The 26361-nt window shown below is 40.5% G+C and overlaps 1 protein-coding gene across 2 annotated transcripts in view; it reads left to right on the forward strand.

Moving 5' to 3' along the window:
• The window catches only part of Chchd3 (coiled-coil-helix-coiled-coil-helix domain containing 3), a 251796-nt gene that overhangs the window by 44953 nt on the left and 180482 nt on the right, over positions 1-26361 (forward strand). For both annotated transcript variants that reach the window (XM_032906793.1, XM_032906795.1), the window contains exon 3: positions 8631-8712. In XM_032906793.1, coding sequence (XP_032762684.1) covers positions 8631-8712 — 82 coding nt within the window. The remainder of the gene's footprint in view (positions 1-8630; positions 8713-26361) is intronic.

The raw sequence follows: 26361 nt of genomic DNA on the forward strand, positions 1-26361 counted from the left end.
AGAAAGTCTTGAATCTTAGGCCCACCCCACCCTCACTGCTGGTCTCCACTGCCAGTGGCTGTCCACCTTCAGTCGCACCCCAGGACTCGTGGGCTCTTGGTAGTGCATAGTTGGGTCCCATCCCATGAGGCTTTGCTTCTGTGGGTTTCTAATAGCCCCCTGTGGTGCTGCTGTGTGGGGCCTCACAGTGAGAACCACACAGTGTCTTACCCTTCCTCTTCCTTGTCAGATAAAAATTCCTGCTAGACATCCTTCTGTCATTCCTAGGTTGTATAGTCTGAAACCTGGCCTCTGAGCATTCCTTTCACAGGTTTCTGGCCTGGTGTCTGAAGCTTCCACAGTTCAGCATACCCTTCTGTTTTCACTTATTCCAAACAGGTTTTGTTTTCCTTCTCCATTTTGTATTAATTTAGGGCTTGCTCAGGTCCCACCTCCTCAGTGATAGTGTTTCTTGGGATGTTTCCTTTCCAGTAAAGCCCAGCAACACAGCCTTATCCTGTTAATCATCATCTCCTTTATGGTAAGGGGCTAGTTTATGTCTCAGCTCTTATACCTGAGTGCCATAGTAAGCTGAAATAGTTGTACTGTGTAGGGAATTTATTTCCCTAGTTTAGATATACCTAGTGGCCCTTGATTTGGGGGAGGGGCATGAGGTCAGCTAATGTTAATTCCATCATTGAACAGAAAACAGGGTACAAACATTGAAACAAAGATTTTTAGCAGGTACAGTAAAACTTACTGAATACCTGTCCTTCTTTGTGAATAGCAAAGTGTTGATGGTTTTGGACAGTTCCGGATTTTCCATAAGGGAGGGTCCAGGAGCAGAAACTTGGTATGGATAGTTTATTTGGAAGTATTTTGAGAGAGAGCCATAGTTCTCTCCATACGACACCTGCGTGCCTTGCTTCTCATTGAGATGGATGTCCAATTCCGCAAACCAGTGTGGAGTTGTGTGCCTGCAATTTCGTTTCTTGTTCTCTTTTTTCCCCCTCATCTTAAATCCTATATATATTTTGCTGGTTTGGTACCTGAGAGATAATTTCTGTGACTGAATGACATGTCACTTTAAGTAGAACAACTGGCAGCATGTTGTTGCCTGTGATAGACCACTTTGTTTCTTTATGTTCATTTCAGCAAGCTTTCTAGAGCACAAGCTAGAATTCAGTCCATCTGTCTTCTGCTTAACATGGTTACAGAGGAAGGAAAGATATTGGAAACTTGATGGTTTGGGTCCTTATTTTACAGATGCCACAGCTGTGGCCTGAAGCAATGTAAGGCTCTGAGCAAAGTCAAAGCTAGGGGAAGCTGTGGCCAGACTTTGATTTCTAGCTTGCTCTTGTTTTGAAGAAGTAAACTGGAGACTATTTGAATTAAATGCAAACAGGGTTTGTGTGGTTTTTACACTTCATTTGGGATTGGGGAGTTAATGCTGTTTAATTTATACTTGTATCCCCAGTGAACAAAATATATCCATTTTTGAAACAAACAAAAATTAAGCTATGCATCAAAAAACAATATCCAGGGGTAATTATTATTTTTTAGTTTAAATTATAGATCTTATTTTCCTAGAGGCTTTGTGAGATCTTGCAACTATTATTCAGGATATTAAGACATGAAATACTAGATGTATCTGCTTCTCAATACTGGTTTTACACATTGTCTGCTTACGAATATGAAAACTGTATGTAGGCTATGAATTACAGACTTATCTATTGCTATTCAGTTTCTGCAGCCCAGTACTGATGTGTGTTTTCACAAAGAAGGGGATGTGGGTCTGGCTTGTGAGTGCTTATCATGAAGCAAACAATGAAATGGGGTTATTTGCATATTATGCCATTCAAGCTAGAAGTTTACAAAGGTGTATAAATCCTGTTGAAGGAAAGACACTACAAAATAGACTATTAGCTTGGTGCCAAATGTTTTGGTTGCCAAACTCTTTGTAACACTGTGTCTTCTGATACAATATTTTTGATTATGAATGTGCAGTTAGGAACTTTCATTCTGTTGTCACTAACTTTAATGTGTTAGTAGGCACAGTTGCCCTGTAGGGCATGTAGACAGGTTGTAGATTTTTGAGGCAATTTTAAGATATATTTCCTATAACAGGACATTACATTGTGATGTTAATTGTTGCCAGAACTTACTATTTTTGGATATGTATTTTTGTGTGTTTAAATAAGTTTGTCTTCCAGGTAGAATGTGTGACAAATGACAAACTGTTACAAACTTATTTACCCCTGAGATCTATCCTACTTATCAAAGCCTGTACCTATTAGGAGATGCGGCAAAGGACAAGATTTATGCTGCAGCACATGCCAGGGCTGTTTAGCTGTAATATTCTGTGTTGTATTTCATTGATTGCATGGATGCTTCCATTAGTGCTTTTAAAAATAAGTTCTCTTCATATTAATGAATCTAGTGCCATATTACGATTAATGAGTGTTTCTGTGGAGTTGGAAGTGTAATTTGAGTGTATCTTTTGCTGCAGGCTGTAGCTCAAGTGTCTAAATCCGGAGAAGGTAGAATCCTCTAAAATCTGCTTGTGTTAAACAGTGACACACTTTCTCCACATGGTGCGACCAAACAGTTTCTCTCAGTGTTTAGCACAGAAAATAGCAGATTTTTCATGACCGTACATGATGTCTATCTTTAACTAAAGCCCCAAAGGGAGATTAAGTGAAGGGGTGATCTTAAAGGAACCAGTGTTTTCTAAGTAGCAAGTTTTAGTTTTTATTAAGTAATTTATTAGCGATTAAGAATTATTGTTTCCCTCCTATTCAGCACTTCCACCCCCCACCTCCAATCAAGCCAGGCAATGGTGTCACATTCCTTTAATCCCAGTACCCTGGAGACAGAGACAGGCAGATCTCTATGAGTTTGAGGCCAATCTGGTCTACAAAGCAAGTTTCAGGACAGCCAGAGGTACACAGAGAAACCTTGTCTCATCCCCCAAAAGAAATACTATAACCGATGTGCAAGGATTAGGCAAAGAAACCATAAAGGTGGGAAAAATTGCATAGGAAGGTGGTTTGTTCCATGAGATCTGAGACGTTTCTGTCAATCTGGAATTGTGTTTTCCCGTAGATGATTGTATAAGGCCTTCCATGTTTCTGTTCACTGCTCAGGGATTTGTTGTAAAGGTGTCCTCATCACTGCTCCCTGGTGTCATCAGTGCCTCTGTAATAGATTCAGCTACAAGCCAATGAGAGGTCCTAAAACCTTGGGAATAAAAATGTCAGTTCTCCAGGCTGCATACCGGGCTCCTCAGAAGGAGCCAGTGACAATGGTCCTTTAGTCAGTGATGGCCCTGACTTAGGTGGGGGTAAGTCTGCAGCTGAGTCAGCTCCTAGGACACCTGGCTGGAGGACTGAACAAGGCCAGTACTGAGCTGGTTTCCAAAACTCTTCAAGGTCTCACCAAATATAATGAAACCAACATAGCAACCAATCAAAATTGTACTAATGTTACTGCTTTGCCCCTATCAATCATGTTGAGGTTACCTAAGCCTTCTAGAAAATTTCCCTAGTTCGGCATAAAAGAGGGTCTCTGAGCCCCTCGAGATGTTGCCATTTTGATGAATGGTTTACCTCTGCATGCTGGTAATTGCAGCAGAATAAATAAACGCTCTTTGCCTTTGCATCTTGTTTGAGTCTGGGGTCTTCCTTCAGCCATTCTTGGACCCTAACGTCAGATGGTATAGAAGAGCTGAAGGGAGTGGTGCTCTACTTCTCTGAGGAGCGTGATCATGGTTCTCACAGTTCCAAAGACTATTCAGAATAAGGTTAGCCATCTTGGAGCTTCTTACCTGGTCTTAAACACACATTTATAGTTTAGAAATTTAGTTGAGAAGAGAATTACAGGATTTCCAGAAAACTATTTGAACTATCCAAAACTTCTTTTTAGTTAAAACAAGTGAGCAAATAAAAATTTGCTAGGAATCATGAGCTGGTTTTAATCAACAATTGTTTTCAGGTAAGAGGTTTAAGGTCACACTTGATATCATCAAGCAGCAGCAGCAGCAGCAGCAGTTCTTAGGGTTTTTTTGTTGTTGTTGTTGTTGTTGTTACATTTGCATGCTAGTGTTCATTAAAATGTATTCAGTATTGAGAACTTCTAGTGAGTTTTGAGACTTTTACAAGGTATGGGGTACATGCATTTGAAGAAAACATCTTTAAGCCATAACATTCCAAAGGGAACATGTGTATGCAGGCGGAAGCCACAGGGCCAGCGATACTCACTGGACTTGAAACAGCATGTGCAGATTTCTGTAGCCAGTCACCTTTAGCTGGCCTGAGCAGTTCTCAGACTTGTCATCTCTCAAACCTTCCCAGTTCTTAAAGGTCTGCTTGGGGACTCACAGCACTAATGGGCGAAGTCGCCTTTCCTCAGCTTTTCAGAACAGTGAGTCCTGAAACCCTGACCTTTTAGTTTAATAACAGCTGTAGTTGAGAAAATGTTCAGATCTGGAGAGTTGGAGAAGTTTCCAGAAAAGCCGTTTTAAATAGCAGGCTCTGAGTGCTGTATCCTTTTCTCCTGGGCACTTGAATCTGACCTATCAGAAGAAATACATTGTTGCTTTCTGTATTCTATTGATTTAAAAACAAATAACATGAAGCTTAGGTTTGCTCAGGAGCCATTACCACACTGCTCATTTTCTGCCTGTGCTTTGATCTGCTACTGTAGATTCCAAATTCTTTATGCTAGGTCGTGAGTTATCTTTTGTCCTTTTAAAATCCAGATACATGCTAGGTAATTACTTTTCCCGTTGTGACCTTGAGACCAAAAGTTATAATTTTTCTCTCTCATTTCTTAGAAATAGCTAGGGCATTATATATCCATGTTTTGTTCTCTTTACCTCCCAGAAGGGCTGTTCCCCAGCCATCACTTGGGCATGTCTTCTAGAGCTTTCTTGCCTTTTTCTTTTCTTTTTTCTTCTTTCCTGTGGGTACTTTCGTGTTTGCATCTCCCCTTCCCCTTGTGGCCTTCCTATTTTATGCTATTCCATTTGCTCTTGCTTCTAGCCTCACTACAGGCCTTGGGGGTGATTGGACAGGCAGTGAGTATTGGGAAACAAATCGCAACCCCAGTCTGTATCCCTTCCCCTCTGCACAGCACTGTGCCTGCAGTCTCACCTGCATGGCCTTGTAATACACCTACCTGGTCACTGTTTGGCAGTGCCATTTTCTCTTTGTCCCAGGTGATCACATCACTGCTCACTTGGGCCTTTCCCTGGTAGGAAGCTCCAGTGCAACGGACAGGAAATGAGCTACCAGGATCTGTCATTGCACTAAGTGAAAGGAATCAGATGCAGAGAGATGTGCTGCGTGCTCTAAGACTCCCAGTGGAGCCTGAAAACTTGGGCCCACCGATGTGGCATGGAGACTAGGGAGATAGATGTTGAATGTAGGTTGCTGACTTTCAGCTCTGGGAGAGGAAGCTCTGGACAGACAGAATATGCAGCATGGTGACTTTATTTTATATATTTTATTTTGCATTTGAGATTTGATAAGACCCAACAATACATCCATGATAAACTGTGGTGGCTAATGCATTAATTTGATTGTAGTCATCGCATATTTTGTATGATCTTAAAAAAATCACAATGAGCATATACTTTTTATTTTTTTTTGTCTATTAGACCCCAGTAATTTGGAGAAATAACCTAATAAACCAAAAAGACATGAGATTTTTCTCAGTTTACATGGAAGATTGATCTCAGTGACTCATTTAGGTTTAATCTACTGAGGTCTTCCAGAGGCCTAGTTTTATTTGAGTGTTGATAGAGAATCCTAGTGAATCTTACCCAAGAAAAAGTGTTCTGTGATTTGAACTCAAGTGGGGTTGCGTCTCTAGATTGACAGTGTGCTGCTCACCCTGGTCTGCCAGACTTCAGGCTATGTTTTGACCAGTTAGTACTAATTATGTATGTTTCTGGTGGAGCTGTGTCCAACCTGAGAGGATTGTCTCACATTGAGAGCTTTTCTGAGAAGTTGGCCATGTTGATATCCCTGTATGGTGCATAGTTTAGAGCTGTAGGTCTGGCAGGTTCATTCACAAGACTTGTAATCGGCTGAGGAAGTCAAAAGTGAGAGATTAATTATTTGCTTACCCAAAGTATAGGTTTTAGGAAAACAGAGGCTCCCATTTGAGCTATTGCTGCTTGCAGTTTCTCTGTTGTTTCTTTTATTATTTAAAAACCTTAGGAAACCCACAACCTTAACATTTACCTAATGCAAGAGTAATTCTCTGTTGTAACACAGTTTTCTGGTTTGTGTGTGACCTTTGACCTTTTCAAAATGAAGGCTGTCTTTTTCATGGCATCAGTCCAAACGAGGGAGAAACAGCCTCAAGTTAGGAAAGACCCTTAGAGAGCAACCTCACAAGAAAACTGCTGCCTGGGCACCTTGCTTTTCCAGCTTGTAGGGTTAGCCAGGACGATGCTGTTCCCTGTTTTATATTACTCCTTACTGGGCTGTATTTATCATATAAAGTGAGCAGTTCAATTGCTTTTAGCTTAAGTAGTGTAATTTAGAACAGTTTCAATCAAAGTAAGGCAGCAGAATTGTGAGTTTGAGGTCAGCTTGGCCAACATAGTAATGATCTGTTTTTAAAAAACTTCAAAGGAACTAGTATACACCACCCCACCCCAAACACAACAACCAACAAAATCAATCAACCAACCAACCAGATGGACAAAAGACAGGAAAAGTGCATATGCACACATTCGTCCACACAGATCACCATCCCCAAGAGTGGAAGGGATCCTCTGCCTTTCTTGTTCCCTACCTTCTCCATCCAGGCAGCCACCTCTCAGCGTACTAGCTTGCCTGGGCATACTAAGTGCGAAGCACACAGTCTAACAATTTATAACCTTTTGTGTTTGAGTCCTTTCCCTTACGTCTTTGTTGTAGCATGTACCAGGACTTCATTCCTTTTTATATAATTATATATGAATGGATGTGCCATAGTTTGGTTACCTGTTTATTAGCTGAATGCATTTAGATTGTCTCCCCCTTGGGTTATTATAAATAATTATGTTACACATTTTTATAAACAAGTTTTTGTATGAGTAAATACTTTCAGTTCTCTTGAGCATATGCAGTACCTGAAAGCTCAACTCTTGGATCACATTTAGGATTTTGGGAAACTGCCAACTTGTTTATCCTGGCAGTGGTGTCATTTATACTCCCTAGTGATGCCATTTATGTCCCCACCAGTAATATATGAGGGTTGGGTTTCTCTCTTCACCACTTCTCACTCTGCCTTTCTCATTGCAGCGTCTGTGTATCATTATGTATCAAGTGTCGTTTCATTGTGGCATTGGCTTGCATATTCCCAAAGACTAATGTAGAACCGTTTTCTGTATCCTTTTGCCTTTTGCTTATCTTCTTTTAAACAATGCCTATTTATATTCTTTATTGGGTTTTATTGGTGTTATATTTTCTCATTTGGCTCTGAGCTGTTTATTACAGTCTCTAGCTACAAGTCTCCTGTAAGCTCTGGTTGGGCCCCTCATTCTGTGACTCCTCTTTTCATTCCTTGATGATGTTCTTTGATGCTGTCACTGCTTCCATACAGTCTATAGCCGAGGGGAAACAGCCTTCCAACCTTTTATGTATCATTGCGGATTAGAGTCAGTGCTAAGAGTTAGTGCCATATTTTAAAAAAGGGTTTGTATCATACTGTAAGTAAGTTTTTGCATATGTCTGAGACAAGGTGCATATCTCTTATGTCTGAGTCACCAAATAATGTATACACATTGTCTGGTCTTCCATCTAAGAAGTGGAACTATTAGGAATAACATTAGGTCCTCTGTTTTCTTAAATCCTCCCAATGGTTCTGATGTTTTCTGCTAATAATTTTAGTTTCTTTCTAATGAGGAAGAGATAGTTTTTGCTTATTTCTTATGGAAAGCTCTTAAGTAGTCTGTAAAACGGGTCCATTATTTACTGTTATAGCTGTACGAATCTTTACAAGACATATCGTATACAATCTTTTAATTGGAAAGGCCAGATGTTGCCAATGAAGTCTCCAGGTATTTAGGAAGCTCCAGCTGTGTGCTCAGTACTGTTTATTCTGTGTTTCTCTCTGGTTCTTGGCACTTGAATTTGAATGACACATATCTCAGAAAATATGGTTTCTAAATACCCATTAATCATAAATACTATTTTCATAAATTATGGAAAAATAAATATAAATACAAATATTTCATACTCTGTAATAAATATTTCTGTTAATTATTTAATTATTGAATTGAAAAGCTCCTAGTGTCACTTTTGTCCCTAAAGTACTTAACAGTCTGACCTCCTTTTATAGATATTGTCAGACTTTAATGTTAGGACATCATTTTAAAGACCTTCACTTAATGGCTTAGTCCCCACTTGGACAGCAAGCAGTTCCTTGAGTTTATTATACATTTTGGCAGGTGTGGAAATTTCTAAGTTACCAGGGGACTCTTGATTCAATTACTCTTGAAGTGCACTAATTGGCCTTTTCTGCAGTGCAGGGAATTCCAAAGAGACACTGACCACCTGGCACACTTTTGCCCATTCAGATGCAGCTTAACCGTCTCTTCTCATTTTTGTTTTAGTGAGCCACTTGCTTTATCTCCTGCTTTCTGTTAATTGTAGTTTCTGATGAAGAATTGAAAAGAAGAGTAGCCGAGGAGCTGGCATTGGAGCAAGCCAAAATGGAGTCGGAAAACCAGAGACGGTGAGTCCCATGGAACCTCAGACGGTTGGACTGGACTTGTAATATGTAGCAATGCTTAAGGAAGATCTATTTATCTGATTTTATGTGTACGAGTGCCTTGCTAGCATATAGGTCTGTGTACTCCCTATGTTCCTGGTGCCTGTAGAGGTCATGACAGAGCATTGGATCCTTTGGAACTGAAAGTAGAGACAGTTGTGAGTCACCATGTGGGTCCTCTGCAAGTACAGCAAATGCTCTTAACTGTCGATTTAAAACAAAGCAATAATGTTGTGTTTACAACAAAAACAATAATGACAAAACTCCTTGTATTTTTGGTGTGCAGAACTCTAAAATATGCTGAATACAGACACTTGACTCTTTTGCTTTGGGATTGTGGTTGGTAGAGCCCTAAATTGTTCATGTTTTTAAAGAATTGTGTACAGGTTTTAGTTTTTCAACATATGGAAATTAATTTCTGAGGATTGAATCTCTAAATTAATATGTTTAAGATTGAAAATTCAATTGCCTATTACTCTATATTAAAATGGATACTATCGTAGGTAATGATGAATATCATATGTCACACATAGGGCTCAAATTAACAAATAGCACTAATTAGTAATATACCAACTTAAAAAATTGAGATGTCATAGAAATTTGCATAGTTAAAAATGAAAGTCCTCTATAATTCTGTCTTGCAGAAATAACCACCTTTTCATATTTTGTTCTAGACTTTTTCATATGTAGATGCTCCCATCTTCTTGTTGCCATTATTAACACTATAAAAAATAATAAAGGAATGCCCATTGAAGTAACAGTTAAAACCTGGGAGCAGTCCATTGTCATCTTGGGGGAAGCGAAGCATGAATCGTGTACAAGGCTTCAGTAGAATGGTAGACTCTCATGTAGATCCATGTGTGCTTTTTCAAATAATTTGCAAGAGTCAGACTGGTGAGAGCTGGGGAGAGAAAGCAGTATGTAGAAAACCACAGATAATGCATATACATACATTTAGTTTGAGAAGGCGTTACATTTTAAATCTAAAAGTGCATTTTAACCCAAGATAAGAGTCAAGCAATTTGCTTCCTACTTTTGCAGGCTCTGAAAGCTGCAGAGAGCGTAGAGCACTGTTGTCATGTGCTCATGTGTTGTCTCCCACTGTGAGCAGTAGGTGCATGCCTAGATGGAGCAGGAGCTTAGAATCTATTCCTGAGTCATTTGACAAGGTCGTGGAAGGAAGCTTTGGATTGAATTGGAGTCCTCATTGGCCATAGACCTTCAACGATTTAAATTGTTTTGTCCTTTATCCCCTAGCTGATGAGTTTGAATTCACAGTGTATCCATAAAACATACAGAAAAAGAGTATAAGCTGTCAATTACGTCCATCATTTTTAAGGGGAGTAGATAAAGCCTTATCACTTAAAAAATTGAGATATAATTAACACTTCCGGAAGACTGTGTGTTTTTATAGTGATTTTCTATGAAGCACTTTATAATTATTTAATTACTTTAGGTTGATGGAGTATATATAATTAGTGAAGTTTAAATATTAAAAAAAATCCACATCATTTTCATTAAGAAGTAAAAGCAGCATGTTGTGATAGCATTTTTTATATCTTGAAATTATATTTTCTTTAATTAAATTTTATTTTCATAAGGATTTAGGAGGGCTCAAATTCATGTTTATTTTGCTAACTATATTTCAGGAGTTCTTTTGTCTTCCTTTACTACCACATGGTGCAGGCTTCTTCTTCAAGTAGTTTACTGTGGTAGTATGCGTGTCTTTTCCCTTCATGATTTGACTGCTCTGCTCTGGCCATATAAAGGAAAGGGCCGATAAGATGAATGAACGGGAGCCTGAGGGCCTCTCCATGCCTCATGTGGAATGGGGTTGGTACCTAGCTGTATCCTGGAAAAGTGACTGTTGATAAAGGGTTTATTTTCTGTCACCTTCAGAGAGCTGAGGGTAGAACAGCTGTTATATTAGTATTATTTTCTTTAAAAATGTGTTTTGTTTGAAGCTTTCTCCATAATAACCCCCCAGCCATCAAATCTTGGTAAAAAGTGTGTGTTCTATATGACACTTGGACAAATCAATAGCTTTCCCCACCTTTTTCCTTTTTTTTTTCTTTACCAGAGAAGAAACTTTAGCACAAGTATTAGGAAAGTTTTCAGTTCCGTCTTGTAAAAGCAGCGTCTTGGAGTGATGGTGCATTTATGCATTGTCGTGCCTGTTGTCTAAGTCTGAATAAAGGCTTGTCGGAAGCATTTCTTCAGAATGGTTCTTCACGTTCTTACATGGTCACTTGCACAAGTCCTGCTGTCCAAGTTTTTTCTCTTCCCTCAAATGCACCCAGAACTGTCTACCAGTTCTCCAGCATATGACATCTAAACAAAGATACACAGGAAAGTGAATTTCAAATACATATGTTTGAGGACATTGGAGTTATTTTCCACAGTGAAATTTTTCTTTATAGTATTATTATAACTCCACATACTAGGGCTTAATTTGATGCAGAGTATTGAATATTCTAATGACATGTGCACTGTGTAATGGTCAACCATGGTGTGCCCTGCTCTCTTCTCAAGCATTCCCTATTTCTGTGAGGTGAAAATAGTCAACTGTTTTGTAAGTGCAGCCTTTTCCTTGAGCACATTTTAAAACTCTTTCAAAACCAGAGACAAACACAGGAATACCCACTGGTGTCTGTGCTCTGTCAGGTGCTGGGTGTCGGAGAAGCAGGGAAGATTTAACAGGCTGCCGAACTTGCAGCAGAGCGGTCTTCTGTCAGGACAGCTTAGCTCAGGACCTTATTGCAGGGAGATTTCTTTGGACCCAAAGATCAAATCTGAACTGTGGATAACTTAGGAAGCCTGATAGTTCAAAAAGGAAGGCAGAACCACTAGCTAGGGAAAATTGGAACTGCCTAAGACTGTAGGAGAAGGGAAGCCATTTCTCAGCAGGAAATACAGACGAGGGCTCCCTAAAGGGAGCTGGGGAGGGGATGGTAGAAAATCCATGAATTGAAGATGCCATTAATTTCAAGATGTGAAACTGAGGAAAGAAAATGGCTGGAAATTATGACACAGTGTTTCATCACTTAGAGTTTCTTATTAAAATAATTCATTAAGACTAATTTTGAAAAAAAATTGCTGCCTCTATATTCATAAGCAAAATAAACTGGTTAAGGTGGTGGTTCTCAACTGGGGGAATTTTGGTCTCCAGAGGACATTTGACAATGTTTAGAGACAGTTTTGGCTGTCAAACTTGTCAAATCTTATCTAGTAGATGGTACCCAAGATGCTGCCAAAGACCATGTAGTTCATAAGACAGACTCTTTGCTACCTTCTGTGCCCAGCGGTGAGGTCCCAGGGGCCAAGCCTCTTTAGGTCTTTACACACTGGGCTTCACTCATTTGATTCATTTTTGGGAGCTCAGTCGTGATGTCTCAGTTTTCCCACATAGTATCATATTTGGCATCCTCAAAACCTTGGCGATATTGCATTCCTTAAAGGATTGCTCCACTGCCACTTCTGGAAGTTTTCCAAGTTGCTGACACCACTTCTGTAAATTTTGATGCTCTGTGCAAGCGATGACACCCGAGGCAGGACTGCCTCTCTGCAGTCAGGAGGTACTTAAGGCACGTGAAAGTGTGGAAAATATGTGTTGGTAAAATCAGACCATCTGTGCAGCAGACCATGGGATCTATCAGATTGTATGGCACCTTGGCAGTCTTGCCCTGCCTTCCTCCCAGAGCAGATGCCCTTTCTCTGCTCTTCTGACTAGTCATGGCACACACATTTAGATAAAGTCATGTAAGCCGAAGAGATTGTTTTCTAGCTACTTCTTTTAGGTTCTGTTTCTTTCTGTTGGCTTTAAACTGGCTTTCCCCATGAGACATTTCTTGTTAGTGCCATTGTGACAGCGGAGCTGAGTACAAGTTTTGCAGCAAGCTATGTTATATTCTAATTAAAAACCAAACAACCACATCTGTACATGGGCTTCCCACTCACTGTTCTGTGGGTCTGTGGGGCAGTGGGGTAGTTTTCTGATCATGCTCCCAAATTAGGGTTATGAGCCTCCATGCTTAAATTCTTTTGTCTGATTTGGAATCATGCCTTTGCTCATTAAAACATCTAATAGCTGGAACAGTCTGCTGTTGAGGGTCCAGAGGAGCCAGCCTGTATTTGCCAGTCTGTGGTGCATATAGGCCGAAGTTAACCATACAGCCTGGGCACCTACAGCAGGCCGATGCTACAAGAATACAATACATTATGCTATAGTTTGGACACAGTCTTTTAAAAATGTGATTTACTTCTTCCCTTGTCCTGCCTCCAAAAGCCAATCTCTGACAGAAAAATGTGACTACTTTTGACCTTTGACCCTTGGCATTCGAATTTCACCTCTTTACCTATAAAGGCAAGTGAGAATGTTTTAGTTTTAATAACCTTTCTTCAAGAAATCAAGAAAGAAAAAGGAGTAGTTATCTAGTTGTGTAGCTAGCTGTCTGTCAGCTGAGAAAGTTCCTGCCTGCTATTTTTAAATGGATATCATTTGAGATTTTCCCTCAGTTTTAGTAGTTTGGAAAATATATTAGATCCATTGAGTCTTAACTTAGTTAATTAGTCATAAATTTTATCAGCTGTCTTTTTTAAAGCGTAGCATGGTTCACTTATTTTTCCCATTGATAGTGGTATGGATGCCAGAAATAGGATGTAAAACATTCTTACATCTTTTAGTTCATTGTGATAGTGAAACTCATGGTAATGCTACCTTCTGCTTAAATCCATTCTGTTTTTTACTTTATTATTAGAGACAGTCAGCTTTTGGAGAAAAAAAAAATCTAAAATATGGGGGAGGGAAGAGTTGGCTAGACAAACAGTTTTGTGAGTTATGGCCAATTTTAAGCTAGGTAAGTAGTCATGTACAGAAGTACTGTGTCTCTAACCTAGAAAATGCTCACAGATAGTTCCCAATTGAATGAATCCCCAGGCCTGGAAAATACTGACTACAACTGTCTTTCTGGAAGAGACAGTGCCAGGACTTGAGTATGGTTTGTCCCCCAAGTGTTCCTGTGTTGGATACTTGGCTTCTGATGTTGTAAGGTGGGAGGTGATAGAAGCTTTGGGAGGGACCTAGAAAAATATTTGTGCATAGCTGGGGACAGCAGGGAGGTACTGCCCCTCACACCCTTCGAATGACTAAGGTCGCTCCATGGGACCCAGGTTGCTTGCAGGAGTGAGCTGCTGTGACAGCAAGCCAGGCCAGGCTGCTCGCTGCTTCATTTATGTTCTTTCTGAGATGCTGTCAGCAGTAGCTTTACAGAGTGAGGTTAAGTTGGGTGCTGTGGCTTTGCATCTCCAAAACTATGAGCTAACATAGCATCTTTGCTTCATATATTTTTTATAATAGTGAAAAGTTACTAATATTAATGCATGTGGTTGAGTATTGCATGTTTATGTCTTATATTAAAATAAACCAAAAAATCAAATTTTATCTTTTTAATTTGAAATTACCCAATGACTACAAATTTTTATTTTAATTTAGTGTAATATTCATACTCTTTCTGTCATACCTAAGATTATAAAAACTACAACTTTCTATGCCGTTTATAGATATGTAGTAAGTTAAAGACACCAAGAAGCTCTGAGTGCTCTGAGTGCTGCTGAGAACTGACCAAGGCCGTCATACAGAGTTGGCTGTGACCTTCAGCAGTCGCTTTGGAGCAGTTAGTTTTCATGTCATTCCCAACCGGCATGGACGGGTGAATTTCCAGTTTATAGGTATTTGAAGAAACAGTTGTTTCTCTTCAGTAGATGGTCCTGTCCTAGTGTCAGGGAGTCTGCTAGGACTCCCACAGACTGGTCATGTTCTAGCTGTCAGGATCTGGGCCAGTCGCCTGCCATCTTTTCTCTTCAGCGACACTCTTGTTCTTAACAGACAGCTGCTTTCCCTCAGTTAGTGATGGCTAGGTAGTCCACTCTTGAGCCTTCTGCATATCTCTGCATTCTGTCCAGACTCAGTTTCTCTTCTCTTGCTGCTCTGTTGCCGTGGGATCCTGCTCTGAGTCCCATTTCAGAAGCTGTTTTCACATGGCAAGAATCTCGTAGCTGGAAAACTGAAGCCAGCCAAGCATGCCATCGTAATCTGTAACTTTTTTACTTGTAATTGCCGCTGTGATGTTCAACCACGCATCATTCAGATGTTTTCTTGACAGTAATGACAGCATTTTCTCTCATGTAGCATACTGCTTGAAGTAATTTTTGCTGAAACTGGTTCTCTGTGGAAGTGTCTGGGAAATCATTTCTCTGTGTTCTGTTGTTGTTCATGATGAAGCTTCTTCATTACCTGGAATAGTCCAGGTTTGCCTTTTTTGGGTGGGAGAAGGGGTAGTAAGGTATTGCATTTCTTTACTCGTTTCTTACTCTGTTAATGCTTATCCAAAGCATTGTTGCTTTTATCAAAGTAGGTGGCTGAGGTGGTGTAGCAGAGCCAGTGAGAGCTAGAGTCATACAACTTACTCAGTCCATTGCTGAAGTGATGGTAGTCCATTCTTTCTTGTCATTAAAAAACATATTCAGAGGAAATCCAGTGTTCAGGCTGATGCAGGCCGATGCAGGCCGATGCAGGCTGATGCAGGCTGATGCAGGCTGGCTGTAGCTAGTGAGGAGAGCTCTGTCTACTCTTTTCCCTCAGTTCTTCTTTCTACAGAATGGGGCTTCTTCATCTTTGCAGGCCTTGTGCTGCTCTGGTGCTTTGTTCTGGAAACACATTTGCAGTACGAGGAATATGAAAAAAAAATATATATATTTTCATATCCAAAGAACATTTGCTGGTAAACTCGTTCCTGTTTCTTTAAGTCTAGAAGTTGGTCTTTGCAGGCAGTAGTTTACATAAGCTGGGCCTAGCCCTGCTGACCGATCTCAACTCTGGGCTATCTTCTGGGCCTGCTGGTGATACCTGGTCAGAAGTGTCAGAAAGTCTGGCTCTTTACTCTGGGGAGAGAGAGACGTTCAGAGCAGGCCAACACTTCCACCTTTCCTCTCTCTCTCTCTCATTTTTTTTTTTTTTGGTGAACTGAGTCCTGTATGGAAAAGGAGTTCAGGTGACATAGATGTAAATCGTATGCCAACTTCATTTTACCTTAGGCTTACATTTCTAAACACTGGCTTTTTTTTTTTTTCTCCCTGTTTAAGTATAGTGACTGCTTCCCTCATCTCATCCCTGTCTAGACTGTAAGTCACTATTCAATGCTGTTTTGTGTCGATTCCTTTAGTGAGGGTGGCAATTTGAATTTCTCCTTAGTTCTTTAACTTTACATTGTGACTATTTTCTCAGTAGCACGGTGGGGAATATGCTGAAGGAGCCAGTCCCCTGCTTTATGAGCTTGAGGGATGAGGATGTACTTCTGGTGAGTGAGGTGCTCACTTACACCCAGCAGTGGCTTGCTGTTTCGTGTTGGGCGACGCTTGCTGTGTTGGACTGGGCTTATGGTGCTCATCTGTACTGTATGCTTGTCCTTCATGTCAAAGCTGTCACAGCGGGCCCACAAACTTAGTTTTAATCACTTAGAAAGTTAGCTGCTGGGGCAATTTGCTTTTGAAATGAGAATATTGAATTCCTTCATCGAAGTAAGTGTAGCGTCCACGAGAGCGATTTATTAGTTCTACACTATTTACAGTGGCTTCCTTCTACATAAACTATCTAGAGCCTCCAGGCGTCAGCTATTTCATTTGGAGAGTTTTTCAATTTGCCTCATTAAAATGGTTTTAGTGTGATTTTAGTGTCAAGTATAAAGTAGAAAAATGAAAGTTAGCCATGTAAATATTTCAACTAACAAGTTAAAATCAGGTTCCAACATGAATTCTCAAACATATTGTTTAGAGCTCCCGTTTCCTAGCTCCCATTTTGTGAACACTGATTCTATCAAAACAAAAGTCTCTTAAAAACCAAGAATTTACATTTCATTTTGTCTCCTTGGTGTGGTTGATGGATTAAAACCAAACCACATCCAAACAGTACCAAAAAAAAAAGTCACTGAAACTACCAATTTAATGTGAGAAATGTCTATTAATTAAAAAACCATTATCTAACCGAGTTTCTGTGACTCTTCTATTATTTCTACAGAACCAAATTGCTTTGACTAAGAAAGGTCATTTCTCAAAGTACTGAAAACATAGATAATATTGGTTTGTAGAAAAATGTACCAAAGAAATATGCCTCATCTTCACTGCCTTGTTCTTTTCCCATAAAACCACTCAAGTCTTATCCCAAGGGTGATGTAGTCTTGTGTTTAAAGGAAACAAGCGTGACATTATATAACTGGATAGTCTTCCTACTCAGTCCGTAGAGCTCTCAAGTAGACTTTAATTTGGATAATAAACACTGTTTAAGAATAGATTTGCAGATAGGCATGACAGTTTATACCTGCCTATAATCTTAGTACTGGAGGCACAAACACTACCATTCAAGGCTAGGTAGTACACAGTGATACTGCATTTCTGAACAAACAGGCAAGCAAGACACTCACTAGCCATGTGGATTAGTACTCACAGTTGGAGACACTGCTTATCCAAACACTTTGTATACCTGTTGACTGCTTTGTCCCTGTATTCCTGGAGGCTGATTCTGACTTGCTGGTCTCCTCACTTTGTGGATGAAATGACTAAAGCATAGAGTTCCCTTGCTCAATAGTCACGCCGCCAGAAAGGGTAAGAGTTGGGCTGTAACCCATCCTTACTCCACAGGGCTGTGTTGTAGATGCTGGGTTGGTTTCTGGTCCCACAAGACTTCTGATGTTTCTGTTTGCATGTTCCACCTGTGGGCATCCTTTGAGATGGTTTTATACTGTGCAGGGTTTAGCATGGTCAGCTTTGCTGATTATGGAACTCAAGAAATAAGAGTTTTAGTTCTAAAAGATTTGTAAAGAGGAGGACTTTTTCTGTGTTTTTGTTTTTTTTAATTCACATGACTTTATTTTGAAATGACACTGTCAAAATACTGTCATAGTGGGTAAAGATTAATATTTCTGTAGATATTGTTGGAAATTGTTCATTTCTTTATAAATATATCTGTCAATTATGCAATTCTGTTTTTATAGAATTAAGGAAGCTCTTATCCAAGTGAGTCTTTGTAACTTTAGGTTTGTCTTAGAAAGCTTTCTTCCAGCTGATGAAAATATTAATAATGTTAGTTTAACAAAAAGCATTTTGATTACTAATTATTCTTGATTCTTCTTTTCTGCTTTATGTCCTGTGTCTTCTTTCTGATTAACTGAGCCTGGAACTGTGTGTCTTCCAGTACACTACAATCTTCCTCTCACCATTTTCACCCTGCCTGGTTCTCACTGGGCAGGGATTTTATTCTCTTTCCTCATGGACTTTGAAGTTGCCACAGCAGATAGGGTCCTGGCATTGGGCGGAAGAGTCTAGCCATGTTGCTTTTATACACACAGCTACTTTTCATAAAGAACTGTCCTCATGAGGGCAGCGTTAGTGCTCAGTGGAGAAGTGCTGCTCTAAGGCATCATCATGGTCACTTTAGGGAGCCACTTTGCCCTGCCTCTCCTCTTCCCTCCCTTCCACCCCTTCCCTTTCTCCTTCCTCTTTCTCTGCAAAGTAGTTTTTAAAATATAGTTTTAATCTTGTTTGTGTCTTTGATTAAAACATTTCTAATGGCTTTTTAATTAGCATCAACCTCAAGTCCAAGCCCTTTCCTTTGGTGTTTTGGCTCAGCCTGCTTTTATCCAGTGGCTTCTCTGCCCTCTTCTTGAGCACTCCAGCCAGGTCTGATGCTGGTCTTCTGTGTGCCCACAGCTCATTGCTCAGTATCCTTGGATTCCATGTTTTGCATGGTGGGTTCCCTCTTATTATTCTCAAGTGCACAGAGAGACTTGAGCCATCACTGTCTGAAGTAATTTGTCTCAGCAGCTTGTCTTGCTGCCCTCCTTAGGTGCCCCCATTTTTTGCTTTATGTTTCTTTGCAGCACTGTGTCTGTTTATTGTGTATGTGGGCAAAACTCATTAACTGTCATTTAGTATATGTCAAAAAATATTTTCTAAATTGCAATGATACTTTGCTATGGCTAAATTTGCTGTTTCTTCTAAGCTGGCTGGCCAGCAAACCGAGCTCTAGGCTTACAGACCTGTGTCACTGTGCATGGCTCTTCTATGGGTACTAGGGATCTGAATTCTGGCCTTCATACTTTACAATAGCAAACACTTCATGCACGAGCCATTTTACAGCCTATTTTGTTTTGTTCTTTCAGTAAACACTTTTTAACAGTGAAAACCTAACAGAATGAGACTATCTTCTCCCTTGCCCCTTTTTGACTTAAATTTTGGCTCCAAGCCTTTCCAAACTCTGTAACTCTATGTAAAACACACAGCAGATTATGTGCAAGACTGTATCAAAGCATGTATTCTGCAAGATTTTGAACCATCACAAGTTGGGACAGTGTCAGAACTGTCTTTTAGGTGGGCACATAGTTCTGATTTCTCCCTGTGGGCCAGCTCTCCTTTCTGCATTGCGGTTTTTCAGGTCGAGAGGAACTTGGGTTTGTATTGCAGATCTCGACGATTTTCACTGCTTTGCTGAAAGTTTTTGCTGCAACTTATAAGATGGTGTCTTTCTTCATCATCCTGCTCTCCTCAGCCTCTCTGGCTTCTGGAGTGTGTCTCTCCAAGGCTCCAGGGAGGCACTGTGTCACTTGATGGCTGTGCTATATATGCTCCATACCCTCTTGTATCTGTCCCCAGATCTCTCCCATTAAGTCCCTTGGTTATGTCTGTGGGAGGGAGCTGATTTTGTTTTCTTTTTCTTTTCCTTTCCCAGCAGCTTGTCACAGGAGTGACTCACACCCAGCAAGCTCAGCCTTAGCTAGCTTTCTGCAGACAGGAACAACAAATTCACCAGTCAGGGAACAAAGTGAAAGAAAAATGAAGAACAATATTAGAAAAGAACCCTTTGGGAAGCTGAACAAAAAATGTTATATTAAAATCAATACTGGGGCCTGACCTTTTCTGGTACTGTATATTTTAAAGCCTCCTATTGATTCTCTTTTAATAACATGTTTATTCTACTTTACTGACACAAGCCTAGGGAGACTGTAAATGGGGAAGATCATATTCTTTATTATGGTGGTCATTTAAATTTCTCTCTGGCATTTTTTGATGGTTCCATGGAGTTATCTGCATATATTTAACGTATTCTGATTTTTGAAAGACTCAGAGACTGTGAAGCATTTTTCCTTTTGTTAAGTACCCTCAGTATTGCAGTGACAGATGTGTATATAACCTTCACTACCAACTAGGAATCTTTTTTTAGCTTTTGTGTGTGTTTACAAGTCTGGAATAGCTCATTTTGCTTGAATTGAACCCCTACCTCCCAAATCCATTGATAGTCTAATTTTCTCAGGCCCGGTACATTTGGTGACAGTTGTATGCATAGAGACAGCTGTCATTTTGCTTTGTTTTGTTTGTTTGTGTGTTTTTTTCCTCTATCTAGCCCTGGGTTGTGCCACTACCACCTGGCAAGACAGTTGCCGTTTGCTGTATGGCTAGTGGCAAAATGTCAAAGGATGTGAAATCTTAGTTGGCCTTTTGATCATTGAAATATTGTTTTCATGGTGTGGAGTGATGCATGATCTGCCCAGGAGGGTGGCCTCTCCAGGAGGTCATCCAGTCTTCCTTAGGTGGCGGTACGTGCTCTTCCTCCTATTTTTTTTTCTATTAGGAAAACAAACAACCTGAACATTGGGAATTAGTTTTCTTCCCTCATTGGAATGATTGCTTCCACATACAGATACTAATTGAGTGCCACCCAGCACAGCAGCAAGGACTCACACCTGGAGAGATTCTCTAGAAAATGGCAAATTAAAGGGGACTGACTTAGCCTGTGGAACATCATGTTAATAGGCTTAGAGAGAAAGAGGATGCTTGGATCTGACTCCTAGATTTAATGCGACAGCCCTGTTTATGGCATGTCTGATACAGGCCGAGAAACCAGATAGCAGTTCCAGAAAGGCAGTAATGGAGCAGAGGCCATTTGGAAAGTACGAGTAAATGAATCAAGAAGCTAAAGCTAACTCAGAAGGGTAGAACTCATGAATTATGACATGGGGTCCTGAAGAGGGTAGAACTCATGAATTATAACATGGGGTCCTGAAGAGGTTCAGCCATGAGCCCCCCAGGAGATCCAGAGAGCAGCAGATCTCTCTGTGCCCTCCAGCCGCTTTCATAGAAGACCCTAGCATCAGTAGCAGCCATTGTGTTCCTGTAGCCTTTCTTCCCCCTGCCTTAGGCATTGCTTCCTTAGTCCAGCTCTGCTTGCTAGGGTAACAAGAAGTAAGTATCCTAAAGGCTAAAACCCAAATAAAACCAAGAGTGATAACTGTTGACCGTCCAGCCTAGAGGTCAGATTATCTGATCCCTGGGTTGTGATGTGAGTTTAGGTGGACACCAAGAACAAGAAGACAGTATCTAAAGATCCTGGAGGAGTTGATGGGCTCTTCTGTCGTCTGCTTTTACATTGCTCCCTTGTCTAGACCTGTCATGAAGTCTTGATTGTGACTCTGTCTGCTTAGTTGTTCTATCACCCTAGTACCCAATCATGTCTATACATCATACTAAAAGTTATAGGGCACGTTATGGGGATGATTTCTTTTATCTAATTGCAAAAATAGTGCACACCATATAAAATATTTGAAGGGTTGGGGATTTAGCTCACTGGTAGAGCACTTGCCTAGCAAACCATAAGGCCCCTGGGTTCGGTCCCCAGCTAAAAAAAAAAAAAAATATCCGAGAAAAAAAAAAAAAAAAAAAAAAACTTCTATAAACATTTGGCATATAGGTCTCTGAACAGTGGCAAAGTCATCTTAAGATAGATCACTAATGAAGTTGTCAGTACACAATTTGGCGACAGTTCACTTTTAGATGTTTAGACTATTTGTGCTCTCAGAAAAAACTTCCCAGAAGATTTCACCTCAATAATGCTGGTCTCTTCTTAACCACTAATTTCTTAGCTCCAGCTGACCAGCATCAATAGTCCCAGTAACACAAAAGCTTCGCTTTAGTAGATCCTGGTATCTTGTTGATCACAGCTGATTCTTCAGCCCCAGCTAACTAAAACCACAGAATCTTCACAATCAAAACAGCAAGAGCTCTGAAAAGAGTCTTTAATCTTCCCTCTGAAATTTCACAAGCCAGGCCTTCATCTTCTGCACTGTTCTCAACATTATCTTCCAAACTCCTACAGATCATCCCACAGAGCTCTTAACATCCCAATGGCTCTTTTAGCTCAAAGTTCCAAAGTCCTTCCATAGTCCTCCCCAAACATGGTCAGGTTGTCACAGGAATACCCCACTCTTGGTACCAATTTGTTTGTCTTAGTTAGAGTTTCTATTCCTGCACAAACATCATGACCAAGAAGCAAGTTGGGGGGGAAAGGGTTTATTTAGCTTACACATTCACGTTGCTGTTCATTGCCAAATGAAGTCAGGACTGGAACTCACACAGGGTAGGAAGTGGAGCTGCTGCAGAGGCCATGGAGGGTTGTTACTTACTGGCTTGCTTCCCCTGACTTGCTCAGTTTGCTCTCTTATAGAACCCAAGATTACCAGCCTAGGGATGGCACCATCCACAATGGGCTGGGTCCTCCCACCATAATCACTAATAATCAGAAGAGTCTTGGGTTCTAGGCCTGTCTTTTCTGCTTAATAACTGAGCATTGATGGACCAGTGATTTAACTTAATAGTCTCATATTTAAAAATGGAATCAGGTATTCAGATACTACTTTCTTATATAGAATTGTATTCTGTATTTCATCAGACATATACATTTAAGTAAACCATTTTTAGTATCAGGATAATGATTACTTCACCATATCTAGTTATACCAAAACTGTTACATACTCTCATTATTACACGTTACAGGGGAAGTTTGATATGCATGCTAATAGTCCATCATGAAGAACAGAGTTCATGTTATACTTAGCCAAGATAAACAGCTTTTATTTCAAAGTTTTCTTCCTTGCAGTGTTAGGTCCATCCTTCCTCCCTCTCACCAGCAAGTCCTGCTCAGTGCACAGGGAACCACAGCTAACTTGTTTTATTATCTGAGCTCAACTCCTGTCTTCATACTTGTGCAGCAGGGGCACGTCCACTGGGGCATCTGTTCAGCCCCAGGTCACGTGTTCTTGAGTTTTCTTTGTCCCTCCCCCTCTTGGCCCAGGTTTAGAATCACATTATTCTTTCTGGACACCTGTCCTTTTCAAATGCCACTGTTTTATGTCATGGTCCTCACTTACTTAAAAAGTACTTATTTTTTAAAATTATAATTAAATCATTTACCCTTTCTCTTTTCTCCCTCTAAACATTCTCATTTAGCCTGCCTTGCTCTCCATTCCTAGCTTCTGTTTTCATTAATTGTAGTTATATGCATACATGTGCATGCTTAAGGTATCTTTCAGAATTCTTAGAATGGACCTTCTAATAGTGCCCATGATGACACCATCACTTTTATAAAAGGTTCAGGTTAAATCGACTTACAAAATTCATGCCACATGTTCCTAGTCAGTGTAGGGTAACCCTGTTCAGCCTGTGTTTATCTCAGCGGGTATGTTTGTATTAGTAACATAGGTGAGCCAGAGAGCTGTCAGTCAAAGGCGTCCGATGACTCCAAGAGCATGAGCCAAAGCATTAGACCTCAGCAGGGTGAGGACACAAGACTATGTAAATTTGAACCTGACAACTATAAATTAGGGTTCAGGAAACAATAAAACCTATCTTTAGAGACTTACGGTGCCTTTTCACTGTCAAACACAAGGGACAGTGGCAGGATTATCCTCAGTTTTAACATTTTGAATTTTACATGTCTCATAGGGAAAGCCTCAGTTGCTGTACTTGCTATTCCTAACTGCTTTTAAAATCCAGGCATTTGTCTTATGTTCTCATGGGGATGACCCAAACTCATAGAGGTTAATTTGCTATGGGAAGACCATTTTTAAAGCAAACAGGTCTCAAGCTATGTTTGCCAAATGTGTATGAGTATGTTTGCCAACTGTGCACTTTGTTAGTCCAGTGAGCATGCGTCGTAAGGAATATTTTAAGGATAGTGGGAACCCATTTGGTACTGGATAGCCAGTTGGCGTGCTTTTCCCTGGAAGACTATTTCTCCCACTCTCAGCATTCCTGAGTTGCTTGTGGTTCTTGGAGAGGGTTGAGGTCTCAGCATGTGTATTGCTGTCCTTACTTGTCTTATGTTTGGGCAGTCATGCTGGGGAGACTTTATGAGTATAGCTTTTGACATTCATAGATTAATGAAAAAACAAAGAGAGGCCTTGGGTTTGAAAGAGTTTAAGGAGGTGTATGTATGGGAGCATTTGGAGGGAAGAAAAGGAAGAATGAAATGGTGTAATTACATTATAATCCCAAAAAGCAAAATAAATAATTAAAAGATTAGTGAGAGTATTTTTTAAAATTAACTTATTTCTTTATTTACATCCTGACTGCAGTTTCCCTTCCCTCCTTTCCTCCCAGTCCTTCCCCTAATGGGAAGTCTTTTGCAAATGGGCTGCACAGTGTCAGAAGCATTTAGCTTACTCTAGGTAAATCATCATGATGAATTTAGCTTATATATGTACCTGTATATCTGCCTAAGTTTGATTTTGCTTTTTGTTTTGTGTGAGCTTTTCAGGTTCACCTCATTGGTCTTGCACATCTTTTTCTCCCCCATTTCCTTGCCAAAATCCTGCACATCCTGGCAGCTCAAGGGCATGCTTCCTTCTCAGTAGCATGGGCCCTGCATATCCTCCTGGAGACTGGTGACTGTGCAGCAGCCTTACCCATGCTCACCTTTACTCTTTTGTAGCCGCTAGTTACAGAGTGAAGAGTTAATGTCACTGCAGCACGGACTGCTGATGGGAGTGTACACCAGGCTCCAGGAGGCGACCATTGCTATGTGACTGTAAGGGTTCTGTGGCTTGAAAAGAAAAAGAATTGGTAAATGTATCTATTTAAATTATTCACCCATTCTGAGTTAATTCTATTAAGTCATGTAGAAATGAATTAGAATTTGAGCAGAGTTGAAGCCTGTCATGATGTTTTTAAGTGAGTGGGTTTTGGTGGTGCCTAGCTTTCTTTCTTCCATTTGTCTGTGGAGAACACTCTTTGCTCATTGTGTGCTCTACAAATGAAATTAGTTTTAGCACTAGGAAAGCCAAATTATCATGGATTTCTACAATTACAGTCTTATCAGACTCACCAAACACGAGGAAAGGAAACACGGAGCCAAAGTCAGTGTCTTAGTGTTGGAGAGATCTGCTTTGTGTGCTAGCTCTGAGTGTTAGTCGGACGAATCCTGAGTGGGCGACTCATTGCTGGCTTGGTTTCCTCAGGGGAAGAGCTTGTTTTCAAATGTAGGTTAAATGAGATGAGGTGATGTGCATAGTGTCCGCCTCACTCTGGGCCATGCAGAGTGCTGATCATTATGAGTCTTTCCTCTCTGATCTGAAGAACAGTTAGATGTGATGGGCGAGAGTTACTGGGGATGGGGTTCCAGCTTTTTATGGCTTACTAATTCTGAGATCACATAGCGGATTCCTTGCCATGTGAGGGAGGAAGCAGGATAGCAACACCTGTCTTGAGGTTCTGTTCAAGGTTGTCTTAAAGGTCGGCTGTCCCAGCTTTCCCTGATCCAGTCATTTGGAGAATGGTCTCACAATTGTACAGCTTATGTATTTACTCTCTGCTTCTGCCCTTTCTGTTCCTAGGGCTGTGGAGGTCTCTGTGGATGGAAAGCCTATTCTGCAAGCTCAGTGAGGCTAGTTGATGTTCTTTGTCCTTAGCTGGACCTAGTTCTAAAAGTACCAAGTAGGAGAAATAAGATGTTACTCTTTTTTTTCTTAAGCTTCATTTATAACTCACTAAAACCCAACTTGGCCTTTCGTTGGACAGTTATTCCTCTTTATCCATAAAAACTTAAGATTAGGTATTGGTGTAAATGTCTGAGTGATGTGCATTTCCATTCTTGGCTTTGCTTGCTCAGGAAATGACTTTCAGCAGGATGTATAGCCTCTGAGACTCTCAGGGTCTTTGCTGCATGGAGAGGAGCTGCCCTTGTGTTTGGCTGTTTATAACACGGCACACTGAGGGAGATCCAGGTGGGTAGCAGAACTTGCCCGCTCTGCTGGTGTAGGTAGTGCTGAGATGAGGACAGTGCTGCATAGCACATAGATAATGAAGCTGGAGGATGAAATCCCAGCACGTAAGAGGTAGAGGCAGGAGGATTAGTAGTAGTTCAAGGTTTTCCTCAACTACGTAGTGAGTTGGTGGCTAGTTTGAGCTTCACGAGTACCTGTCTGCATCATCACTACCATACTTAGGTAAGTAGAATGCAGGGTTGAGGCCATCAAAGAGCAAGTCAAACAGGGCGCTCCATAGAGGTTTCTGGTGAACAAAATGCTGTCTGAAGCTATATGTTTTTTATATTTTTGTTTTTATTGTTTTGAGAATTTCATATTTGAGTACTGTATTTACATTATTTCTCCCCTTTAATATTTCCCGTGTCTTCTTGTTTCTTCTCAAATTTCATGGCCTATTTCCTTTTATTATTCTTCTCTCTCTCTCTCTCTCTCTCACCACGTGTGTGTGTGTGTGTGTGTGTGTGTGTGT

This window comes from Rattus rattus, chromosome 6 (genome assembly GCF_011064425.1).
Source record: "Rattus rattus isolate New Zealand chromosome 6, Rrattus_CSIRO_v1, whole genome shotgun sequence".
NCBI classification, from domain to species: domain Eukaryota; kingdom Metazoa; phylum Chordata; class Mammalia; order Rodentia; family Muridae; genus Rattus; species Rattus rattus.